The sequence below is a fragment of the Caloenas nicobarica genome, chromosome 11, assembly GCF_036013445.1.
Source record: "Caloenas nicobarica isolate bCalNic1 chromosome 11, bCalNic1.hap1, whole genome shotgun sequence".
Classification (NCBI taxonomy): domain Eukaryota; kingdom Metazoa; phylum Chordata; class Aves; order Columbiformes; family Columbidae; genus Caloenas; species Caloenas nicobarica.
In genome coordinates this window covers 18,333,454-18,345,341 of record NC_088255.1, presented here as the reverse complement: position 1 = coordinate 18,345,341, position 11,888 = coordinate 18,333,454, and the positions used below count along the sequence as shown (strand labels likewise).

Here is an 11,888-nt window from a genome sequence, read left to right as displayed (position 1 = left end):
AGTCACTTTACCCTGTTTAGAGAATACGAATTTACACATAAAAGTAAAGGCTGGGCCCTGTCCTGGCCACCGGGTCCCCCAGCCGTGGAGGCAGGATCATGGAGCTGTACAAAATGGGAGGGGGCTGGGGCCCGGAGCAGCCGGCACAGGGCGTCAGTGGGTGCACGTTCGGGTGGGAGGCAGCAGGTCAGGAGTCCTGGGGATGTAGAAATCTGTTAAAAACTCTGTTTTTTCCTTGAAACAAAACCGCAGTTGGATGCTGTTTTTGAACGAAGCAGGTTTGGGGCATCCTCCCGCGGTGGCGGCGGTCTGCAGGCGGTGAGGGGCGCGGGGCTGGCAGGGTGCGTGAGATGGCGGTGCCAGCGTGGACATGGAGGTGGCGGTGGGCGCGGTGGGCGGCTGGCACGTCTCCGGCGTGGGCGGCAGGGCCCGGGGGGCGGCGCGGGGTTCTGCGTGGCCACTGGCAGCAGATGGAGGGCAGGATGGGGACGGAGCGCCCAGACTGCCAGCCATGGGAAGAGGGTCCTGCTGCGGGTGCTCAGCCTTATATCCTCTGTGGGGAGAGCACAGCGGGTCGGGGCCGGCGCAGGGCAGGCCTGGCTCCACCATCATGCCTCCAGCACATGCCACGCACATACCCGTCCCCAATGCCCCCTTGTCCCCACTGCCCAGTGCAGGCAAGGTGCCCCCTCCCATCCCATCCCACACGGGGCCAGCCAGCACAGACACACCACACAGGGTCAGGGCTGGGGGACAGGATGGTGACACTCAGGACTTACCGCGATGCCGACAAAATCTGTGGAAACAGAAGAGAGGGTGTCAGGCAGGGCAGGGGCTCGGCCGCCCGCTCCCCCGCAGCCTCACTGTGCCAGTGGCAGTTCAGCCCGCGGGACTCTCACCCGGCCCCAGGCTGCTGGAGAGGCCGAGCCCCCCGGCTCTTCGGTGCTCACCTTTGCTCTCTGTCTTGAGCTCCTCGTGCAGCAGGTCGTTCTGCCGGTTGCCGAGGACGAAGGCCAGGAAGGAGAGGATGAGGGCGTTGAGGATGCCGATGATGGCCAGGATGTACGCCCAGCGCACGGAGCAGTCACCCAGGGAGTATTTCCCCGTCTTCTCCCCGCACATGTCCCGGATGGTCTCTGCATCCCAGCCGTCGGGAAAGATCATGCAGCCCAGCACCAGGCAGAGCGCTGCGGGGGCCAGAGGAGGGAGAAGCGTCAGGGGGACCCGGGGGTGGTTGAGCCCCCCGGTCAGCGTGTGATCACAGCCCGTGGCTGGCCCCACGACAGCGGAGCAGCACAGCAGGCTCATGCACAAGTGGGGACATCAGGATTTGGGTTTCTTGGAGCATCAGCCACAGGATCAGGGGTTCCCCACGGGTTTTTCTCGTCACTGCAGGATCCCGGTGCGTGGGCAGGAGCTACGGCGCGCTGCAGGCAGGGATGCTGCCTGCCAGGAGGGTCAGCATCCCCGGGAGCACCCGCATCCGAGCACCTCGCAGCCCCGCTGCCGCTGTCCCGCCGGCGCCATGCTGAGCAGGGGGACATCGGGAGCACCAAGATGAATGGAGACGGAAACACTGAGACGAAGCCTGTGACTGTCAAGGTAAGGAGGCAACGCTTTTTCTAACTACAGCCAGTACAAAAGCTCCTCACCCAGTGTCAACTGTGAAGGCTAAAAATATTAATGCAAAAGAAGGCAAAAATAAGTAAAAAATAATCAGGTGCCAATTTTACCTGCACCAGCAGGGGCTCAGGTGGGCTCTCAGCTTTGGTGCACAGTCCTCAGTGGAACAGCAGCCCCTGGGTCTGTGCCTGGACTCTGCAAACATCAGTATTTCCCCTGCATTTCTGATCATTTGGGCTCCAGGTGGATCAGGCTGCCCTGCTAAAGCAGGAGCTTGCTGAGCACTCGCTGCCCTGCACGCACCACAGGTGAGGGTCTCCCGGGACATCAGCAGGTCCCAAATGTGGCAGGGCATTGGGGACAGGGACACAGGAGGCAGGAGATGGATGTGCTGGAGGGCTACAGCACTTGCAGAGGACACGAGAGAGGGTTTAAGGCAAAAGCAGAGAGAGGCTTAAAAAGGTACAGGAAAAACCACACAGCACATGAGCCACCAGCGCAGCAGGTTGTCACGACACAGCCACAGGGGACAGGCAGTCACGGCCACTGCCAAGGCCACCAGGGTTGGCTCTGCCCGGTTCCTTCCCTACCCGTGCGCCCGCTCTGCGCTGGTGCCAGGGCAAGGGCAGCCCCAGGAGCTCTGCCCGAGAGCTCACAGCCCACTCACCAGAGAGAATTCAACTACACATTTACTGCCCGGGCAAAGGAGCACTCCCAAGTCACCACACGTTACCGAGCATCTCTGCCCGAGGGTGACCGGCCTCGTCCCACGAGCCCCTCGCTGAGGTGCCATGGCGAGGCCGTGCCACCAAAGGCAGGTCCCCCCCAGCAAAGGGCAGCGCTCCCCTTGTCCCCTCTCCCATGTTCCCAGCTCCAGCCGAGTCCTCGGCTCTGTCACAAGTAATTCCCTTTGCTGCGTGTCCCCAAGCTGCCCCGATGTCCTAGAAACACCTTCCCGTGCCTGGCAGCGCAGAGTGACATATAAGTGCAGAGTGCAGGGGGGATCCCCACCCGGGCCTCACGCTGCCCTGTTCAACCAGCCCCTGGCAGCGGGGCCAAGGGCAGCAGGATGGAATCTGCCTGTCCCTGTGCCTGCAGCACCCACCTCCAAACACCCTGAGGTCCCTCATGGACCTGCAGGAAAACCTTGGGATTTGTTTAAAACAGCCTATTCTACACCTAGCAACCACAGGAAAAACCACTGGGTGATGACTCCAGCAGGAGCCACTACTGAAGAGGAAAAAAATAACCCAGCTCCTGTCTATTTTGCTTTTAATTCTCATTCTTCTGAGAATCATGGAATCATAGAATCACTTTGTTCGGAAGAGACCCTTAAGATCGAGTCCAACCATAACCTAACTCTGGCACTAACCCATGTCCCTAAGAACCTCGTCTAAATGCCTTTTAAACCCCTCCAGGGATGGTGACTCCACCACTGCCCTGGGCAGCCTGTTCCAATGCCCGACAGCCCTTTCTGTGAAGAAACTGATCCCAATATCCAGTCTGGATGTGGTGTCAGTCCCCACTGCTGGTGGCACCAAGGACAGCCAGACGCTTTGCCACACACACATCTGCCATCCCTCCCGCTGGCCCTGGGCTCCAGCTCCCTCTTCCAGAGCTTTCCCAGCTGGACGGCAGGATTTCAGACTGGGTGTTTTGGTGATTGCTGGGGAAGGGTGTTTGCAGAGGGAGGACGAACTGGCTGCGGGTTGCAGGGCTGCCCGTGGGATCACGCCAAGCTCTGGCCCCGGGGAACCCGGCATTTCTCAGCTCGGTTTTGCGGCTGGTTCATGGCTTCCCGCTCCTCGGTGCTCACTCGTCAGGGTCCCCCAGAAATGAAATGGGCATCTCAAGGGCTTTTGATATCCTCACAAAATAAATTAATTGAAGGGAATTCACTGTTATGACTCAGGCTGCAACACCGGAGTGAGATTTTAGTGAAGGGAGACGATGAGGCTCCTCCTGGCAGGATAACATCCCCGGCAGAAGGTGCATTTAGCTAATTGGGACCATCTGAGTGACCTGGGTGTTTGTTGAGCACTGAGGTTATCCCAGTGCCGCCCCAGTCCAATGCAGTTGTGCCCGCAGGGTTAAAATCTGCTTATTTAATCGCTTTTGCTGTTGAGTTTAGTCTGCAAGTTTGGGTGAAGTCTGGCTTGGTTAAGGACATTCCCTGCAGCTGAGATGTGGGTCACTCTCCCCGGCCACAGGTGCGAAGAGCATCCCAGTGCCACAGGACACACAAGAGACTGAAAACTGGAAAATGTGGGGGTAACTGGGGGGAAAAACAGCAACTGCTGGGTCCCGAAGGGGCTTGTTAAACCTGGCTTGGGGACAGCAAGCTGTTGGCCCCGTGGGTATTTCGGTGAGCCCCCCAGCCCCTCATGTCTCCCTCATGGGGAGGAAGCTCTGGGTGCTCTGTATCCTTCACTGTGCCCACGGCCACTCACCACAATGCTGGTGGCACATGGAGGGTCCCCACTAGAGACCCCCAACATGGTGCCCCTGGGCACTGCACAGCAGCCCCGAGCCCTGGGGGCACAGGGAGGTGCTGCGGCTTTGGGGTCTGGAGTAGCTGCTTCCCACTAGGAAACCTCCCGAGAGCTGAGCTGAGGGAACAAACAGATCCCCCCCACTCCTAAAAATAGAAATGCCTCAAAAATAAATGAAAATTAACGGCAGTGTGCTCAGGACAGCGAGCACCGGCCATTTACACAGACAGGAGCTCCCTTACGGCGTTTTGCTCCACAGGCTGTTTCTGAGCCAAAAAAACCAGCGGGATTCAGAATAGAGTTATGAGTTGGTACGAATCGGAACTGACAGGTACTTTATCTGGAACAACAATGAAGGGATGTGAGCTCCAGGACATGAGCAGCTCCAAAATGCCCGGCTCAGGCCCTCCCCGAGGGTCTGCGGGCACATCAACAGCTACGGGAGGGGGTTACGCTGCTTCCAAAGCCCAGGGCTGGCGGCTGCGGAGCACAAGGCACCGGACAGACACGGGGTCTGTGCCGCATCGCTGCTCCTGTCCCCCTGCACAACAGGAGTGGCAGGGGAAGGAGAAGGGAAATCTTCAGGTAAGGTTTTTTTGGAGACAGAAGCCAGTAATTCAGCAAATGCAAGGGGTTTTTTGTGCAGTGATGTGGGGGTTTTTTTGCTGCAAGATCAGCAGGTGGAAGAGGTTCAGCTGGAAGATCATATATTGGTAATATTTCTCCCTGCTTCACCCTTATTCCCAGCAGCTGTCCCAGTTACGCTGTTTTGGAGCAGTGATATCTGTCTCTCATTTTTTCATTAAGAATTTCAATCCTTGACTTTCATATCCATGAAAACCTTTTTTTTTTTTTTTTTTTAAACCTCAAACTCTCTCCCAGAGGCACTGTCTCTCCAGCAAGTCCCAGTTGGGAAGATAAGCCCATCCTAACATGGCTCAGTGTGTTTTGGGGCTCTCTGTGGACGTGCCGCAACGATGCTGTGCAGCGTGTGAGGGGTCCTGGCTTAGATGGTGGCAAACGCAGCTCAGGTGCAGAAGATGAAGCCGCTGATCAAGGCTCTGTCTTTGCTACCGGTTCACACATTGGTGGGTGGGAAAGGCCCATCCAAGAGGTGAGTGTAGCTCCCAAGGGGTCTCCCAAAGGAGAAAAGGGCTGAGATGGACACGTACTATCACATTCTTCAGGCAACGTGCCTGGATGGGGTATAATTAACTCCAAAGTGCCACTGATAGAGACAAACCCCAGCCCCATGGGCAGTGACACGGCCCTGGGTGGAATCACACCCCGTGTGTCACATTGTGCCTATCCAGAGGGAGCTGGAAGGTCCCACCACACGGACTGCTGGGCTTGAAGCGCGGGGAAACGCCTTCAAATGTGGCCAGTCTCTTCCCCTCGTGCGAGAGGGGCTGTGTGCTCAGCTGGCTGCCTCTTTTGGCCCTCAGTAGACTGTAAGTTCAAAACCGAAGCCCTCATGAAAACAGAGCCCAGGACCCACTCGGGGTGACCGTCCTCACAGGAGGGACATGGTGCAGTGACACACAGGGTGGCTGCAGTTTGGGGTCTCTCATGCCGGTGCTAGTGCCAGACACCGGGACAGCTTTGTTCAAAGCTCAGAGTTAACTCCCAGGGTGAGCGTGTCTTATGTGACAGCAGAGAATTGGGGAACCAGAGGAAACACTCAGGTTCCCGGGCAGCCTCCTCGGTGTGTGGTGGTGCTGGTGGGGTGTTCCTGTGTGCTGGTGCCCAACGACAGGATGAGGGACAACGGACACAGAGTGAAGCACAGGAGGTTCCATCTGAATATAAGGAGAAACTTCTTTCCTTTGAGGTGCCAGAGCCTGGACCAGGCTGCCCAGAGCGGCTGTGGAGTCTCCTCTGGAGACATTCAAACCCGCCTGGACCAACCTGTGCGATCTGCTCTGGTGACCCTGCGTTAGCAGGTGGGTTGGACTGGATGATCTCCAGAGGCCCCTTCAACCCCAACCAGGCTGTGATTCTGTGGCCTCCAGCAGACGACTGCTACGTGGTCACTGGAACGGAGGCACCCACAGAACCAGCCCAGCTGCCTACAGCTTGCTCCACTACGTGCCCTCCATGGAGGACGGATGAGAGGGATCCCCCATGGCTCCTCATGTAAGTGTCATCCCCTGCGACTTGCTGAAGGAGCTCCGATGCTGATTTGGAGGACTGGAGTGGCATCAGGGTGCTGTCAGTCATGCAGCTGTTGACGTGCTCATGTTAAAGGCCCGTTTCTGGTTTTGTAACAGAAGGATTTAGCGAAATCTCCAGTTTTGCGTTACTGGGATTTTGAACAGGGCAGATGGCTACGTTTCTATTTGCGATAAAGCAGAGTCTTTTCTCTTAATTAGATCGAGTTTCCTCCTAGGGGGGCAGCAGCTTTTGAGCTGGAGCTTTCCGCGAAGCTCTAATTAAACCTTTCCTTGATTGTCATCCACTAATTAGACATTGACGACTTAAACTTTTAATTTTTCTGAAAGAGATACTGAATTCCTGATCCTCTCCTCCTCCCCCACCTTCCTGCTCTTGATTTTTCTCCTCTCTGTCCATGCCCTCGCTCAGCAGCCCTGTCCCCTGCACTGGCCATGTACACCGGAGGGGACCCACCTCTGCCCCATCTCTCTGCCTTTCACCTTGTTCACCAGGTTTTCACCACTGAAACCATGAAACTTTGGGTCTCGCTGTTGCTTCTGCTGTAGCAGTGCAAGCCCCTCTCCAGCTAAAATCCTTCCCAGGGCAGCAGGAATGCCTTTCCCTGCTCTGCCCCTCCAAGCCCTCTGCTCTGGCATGAGCCTCCAGGCTTCCAGGCCGGTGAATCTCCAAAGTCTGTGGTCACGCTGTGCCAGAGCCCACACTGGGCCACATCCCTGCCCCACCCGTGGGATTTGGCCCCAGTGTCCTCTCCATGGGTCACAGCAGCTCCTCCTCCATGCGCAAGGTGACACATCCACCTGTGGCTCCCTCTGATGTGCCCAGGGCTGTTCAGCCCTGCCCTGCTCCCCAGACAAACTCCCTCTTGCCGAAATGCGCCACCCCTCTGCCTCTGCATCCCTGGTGATGACACCAGCCTCTCCTGCAGGACACTCTGTCTCAGGGCAGGGTGGATGGCCAGTCTCAATGCCACCTTGGACTTTCCCCAACACAGAAAGGCTGCATAGCCGTGAGAGCTCCGAGCCAAGCCTGGGGTGGCCCGTGGCCCCAGCAGTTGTGAGCAACAGAAGTGCAGCCGCAAGGTGCAAAGTGTGAACAGGAACATATCCCAGGACAGGGCGAAGGGTCCCAGAGGTGACAGCAGCAGAGTGCTGCTGTGGCCACCCCAGCCTGAGCTGGGGACAGGATGCACTGGGGACGAGCCCAGAGCTGCTTTTGGTACTGTGTCCTCCGCCACGCAGCTCCCTGCATGGCAGCAGCACCGGCCGGGCGCTCCAAGCCACTTGATTAAGCTGCTGACAATCAGTAGGATTTGAGCTCTGAGCTTGCCTTAAACCAGTAAATCTTCGGGATGGGGAAAATTAAAGATGAAGGAATTTCCTGATAAGCCAAGGCAGCTCCAGGTCCTGATCTGGGTGAGGAGAGGTCAGGCTTTCCAGCCCAAAGCAGCTGCAAGGGAGAGAGCCAGGCGAGCTGCAAGCCCAAGCATGAGGGGCTGTAGCCTCCCACATCAATGACTGAGGCCCTTCTCCTGGGGGGGACAGACTGGGGTCCTTTCTTTAGGAATATGGGGGACTCTAGGTCCTTCTGGTGGAAGCTCTGGGTTTATTAACACTTTGTATGCAGTGGGGAGTAACACAATGTCTTTTCACACATGGTAAAAATGGAGAGAGAAGGAAGTGAAGGGCCCTGCTACCAGGGGAAGCTCAGCATCTCTCCTCAGGGTCTTTCTCCCAAAAGGACAAGCCCTCTGTGAGGACAGCATGGAGGTCTGCGCACAAGGTGACACTTGGGATCCTCATCAACATATGCATCAAGTCACCTTCTGGGGAAAAGTTTGGGTCATTGGCACCCCTTTGAGGACTGAGGACATTGGGGTGCATCTATGGTGGGGTTTCTTTTGTGGAGGGAACAAAGGAGGATCTACAGACAGGGACACTTTTGGAGGGAATGACTGGGCTTGAGCCTGTGGTCATTTCTGAGGAGACATCAAGGTAAATATCTGGTGTCCCTCTACGGGAAGTGCTGTGCTCGGGGTGTCTTCATGCAGAGAGCTGGGGAAGGTCTGTGCTCATCACATTTCATGATGCTGGAGGGAGGGAAGGCGCCTGGGCATGACATCTCTTGAAGGGGGAGGTGGAGGGTCTGTCTGTGCACAGGTGCTTTTACAGGGCTGGGGTCCCTTCAGGAGCTGGGGGTTCCCCCAAACTGGGTACCCCCCAAGGGCAGGCTTGCTCAGGGATGCTCTTGGGGCTGGGCAGACAGGCAGACTAGTCCCCGAGTGGGGTGGCCTGGAGGTCTGGGTCTCCAGGAGGCTGCTCACAGGTCCAGGGTGTCCCAGGGTGCTCCAAGGCCAGTGCCTGGCCTGGCTGTCCTGGGGTGCTCCAGGCTGTCCAGGTGCCCCTAGGATGGTGTCTGTTCTGGGGTCTCCTGACGTGGATCCCTGACCCAGCTTTCCTGCTGTGTCCCAGGGAACCCTGTGGTTCCCTGGGGTCAGATCTTGCCAGGGAAGCCTGAGGTGCCAGTGCCCAAAACAGGTGCCCATTCCTGGTGCTCTGTCAGTCCTGGGTGTCCCAGGAAGCCCTGAAATTCCCTGAGGATGGTTCTTGGCTGGGATGTCTCACGGCCCCACAGCATTTGCACCCTGCTCAGCTTCCCTGAGCAACCCTGGTGTTCCGTCTGCCCAGGGAGCCCTGGGTGTCAGTGCCTGGAGGTGGCACCTGTTCCTGGTGCTCTGTCAGTGCTGGTGCCTGGCCTGGGCGTCCCAGGAAACCACAGGGCTGGTTCCTGGAACCATGATCCCACAATGCCTGTACCCAGCCCAGCTTCCTTGAGCAACCCTGGTATTTCTTGTGGCCACTCTCTGCCCTGGGAGGCTCGAGTGCCAGTGCCCTGAGCTGGAGCCCATTCCTGGTGCTCTGTCAGTGCTCATGCCTGGCCTGGGTGTCCCAAGAAGCCCCAGGGCTTGTTCCTGGAACCGTGGTCCCACAGTGCTTGTATCCAGCCCAGCTTCCTTGAGAAACCCTGATGTTCCCCATGGCCACCTTCTGCACAGGGACCCTCGAGAGCCAGTGCCCTGAGCTGGCACCTGTTCCTGGTGCTCTGTCAGTGCTGGTGCCTGGCTGGGGTGTCCCAGGAAGCCCCAAGGCTCATTCCTGCAACCATGATCCCGCATAGCTTGTACCCAACCCAGCTTCCTTGAGCATCCCTGGTGATCCCTATGGCCAGGGACCCTACCAGCAGTGCCTGCGGTGCCAGAGCCCACTGCCCGCCCTCGGCACCACCGTCCCGGCAAACCCCACACCCCCCCACACCCACCCCCCGCCCCAACGCCCGGAGAAGCCCCGTCGGGGCGGGGGGGGCGAGGGGGCCGGTCCCCGGTGCCGGCGGGTACCTGCCAGCAGCTGCATCCAGGCGCAGATCTTGTAGACGGTGGCGGTGTTGCAGAAGAAGAAGAGGGCGAAGCAGGTGATGCAGCCCAGCGTCAGCACCATGGAGAGCAGCACGAAGAAGGCGGCGGCCTGGAAGGCGCCCGAGGGGATGGTGCTGAAGTCGGTGAAGGAGCCGCGGCACGACAGCTCCCGGCCCGCCAGCCCGCTGCCCACGCAGTAGTGGAACAGCCCGAAGTACCCGGGCTTGGGGGTGTTGACGCTGTCGCCCACCCAGTAGGGCTGGATGAAGACCACCACGTTGATGATGGCGAAGCAGATGGTGAAGATGGCCCAGAGCACGCCGATGGCGCGCGAGTTCCGCACGTAGTTGTCATGGTAGAGCTTGGAGGCTTCTTGCGAGGGCAGCATCCTGCCGGGCGCCGCAGGGGGTGTGTGGGGGGGGACACACCGCGACGGCGGGGAGCCCGCCCGGGGTGGGGGTGGGGGGGGGCAGGGGGCGGGGGAAAGGGGGTGCCCGCGGCCTAGGTGCGCCCGGGGGCTGCCGGCCCCTGCGCCACCCGCGCCGCCATCTTGGCTGCCGCCTCTGCGCCCCGCGCGCGCCCCCGACACGCGCGGGCGCGCGCCCCCCCCCCCGCTTCCCCGCCACTGCGGAGCCGAGCCCAGCCCGCCGCGCGCGCCCCGCGGGGATCGGGCCGCTTCGGGCGCCTTCGGCTCCGCCCGCCGAGGGCTCGGCCGGGCCCGGCCCCGCTCGGCAGTGTTCGGCCCGCTCCGCGGAGGCTCGGAAAGGTTCGGAACGGGCTCGGCACTGTTCGGCCCGCTCCGCGGAGGCTCGGAAAGGTTCGGAACGGGCTCGGCACTGTTCGGCCCGCTCCGCGGAGGCTCGGAAAGGTTCGGAACGGGCTCGGCAGTGTTCGGCCCGCTCCGCTGAGGCTCGGAAAGGTTCGGAACGGGCTCGGCACTGTTCGGCCCGCTCCGCGGAGGCTCGGAAAGGTTCGGAACGGGCTCGGCAGCGTTCGGAGTGGGTCGGTGAGGTGGAGCTGAGGCAGCGGCGGGCTCGCTCCGGTAACCCGTCCCACTGAGGCCGCTCCGCGGCTCGCCCCGGCCCGGTGCCGCTGCTCATCCACGTCGCGGCACGCAGGGCCCGCACGGGGTTAACGCCCGCAGGTACATGCGTGAGCGTGCCGGCCGCAACAGGCCCGCAGGGAGGGCGTTCATCCTCCCGGCTCCTCCACCACCCCGGGGGACACCCGCGGGTTGGCGGCAGAGCCCCCCGGGCGGTCAGCCGGCCCTCCGACCCGCGTGGAGGGACTGGGGCGAGTTACCGCCAGGGTGGGCTGCACCGGCACTGGAAGCACCAGCACCGCCCCTGTGCACTGGTGTGCAAGGCCAGGTGTGCCAGGTTGGTGGCCTGAGGGATGTGTGCACTGGCAGGTGCCCTGCAAAACCCACCAGCCTCCCACTGGTCCCAAAACACTAGCAGAGACCAGACTGTACGGGACCAGTGTTCTTCTTAAGGCAGTTGGGATGTGGCACGTTGGCTGTGCTATTGCTGATTTCAGCTTTATAAACTGCTCCAGCGGCCTCATTCTCTTCCGAATCTCATCAAAGTTCCCAGCTGATTTACAAAACAGACACATGCAGATGAAAAATTGCCTTTGTGTTCCCCTGCAAGAGCAAAGGAGCCGCCGGCCCCGTGCCTCTGGCGGTGTAACAGCGCTGCCCGTTAACCCCGGTACGAACCCACGGCCCCGCTCCCACCCCGGGCACACGAGCCACTGCTGCTGCCAAGCACGGCCCGTGCGGCGGGGCCCCTGCTGCCGGTCACCGCGCAGCCGCCACGGCGACGGGCCGTGTGTGCGCCCACACCCCCGGCGGGGCTGCTTTAATTAACACCCGTTCCGGGATTCCTCATGCAGAGCGGTGCCCGCCAGCGCTCGCCCCGTCCCTCCGCGGGCCTAAACGTGGCTTATGCAAAACCTCGGCGTCCCCCAGCCCGGTGCTGGGCAGGGCTGCCCCACGCCTGCAGTGCGCGGCCGGGCCCCGCTGCTCCCCCCGCTCCCGGTTCACACCGAGACCCAGGCGGCTCCTCACCGCGGGGCTCAGCGGGGCCGCCCGCCGCCCGCAGGTGGGCCCGGAGCGGAGCTCGGTGGCGCATCGCGATGACGCCCGCGAAAGGACGGAAAGGGCGTGGCCCCTACGCGGTGGTGAT

General features: G+C 60.3%; 1 protein-coding gene across 1 annotated transcript; it reads right to left on the bottom strand.

Annotated features, from left to right (window-relative positions):
• Window positions 1-740: 740 nt before the first annotated feature.
• On the bottom strand, window positions 741-10,087 carry LHFPL4 (LHFPL tetraspan subfamily member 4). The gene is made up of 3 exons (XM_065642298.1): window positions 9,682-10,087; window positions 951-1,187; window positions 741-796 (listed from the first exon to the last, which is right to left on the bottom strand). The coding sequence occupies exons 1-3, from the start codon at window positions 10,085-10,087 to the stop codon at window positions 741-743; spliced, it is 699 nt and encodes a 232-aa protein (XP_065498370.1).
• Window positions 10,088-11,888: the final 1,801 nt, after the last annotated feature.

What these genes read in the sequence shown, in the direction of transcription:
- LHFPL4 (XM_065642298.1), bottom strand. Translation starts at nt 10,087, where the DNA reads ATGCTGCCCTCGCAAGAAGCCTCCAAGCTCTACCATGACAACTACGTG. An exon ending in CTGGATGCAGCTGCTGGCAG is followed by an intron (nt 1,188 to 9,681) that starts GTACCCGCCGGC and finishes TGGCCCCCGCAG; the next exon opens with CGCTCTGCCTGGTGCTGGGC. An exon ending in GCTCAAGACAGAGAGCAAAG is followed by an intron (nt 797 to 950) that starts GTGAGCACCGAA and finishes CTGTTTCCACAG; the next exon opens with ATTTTGTCGGCATCGCGGTA.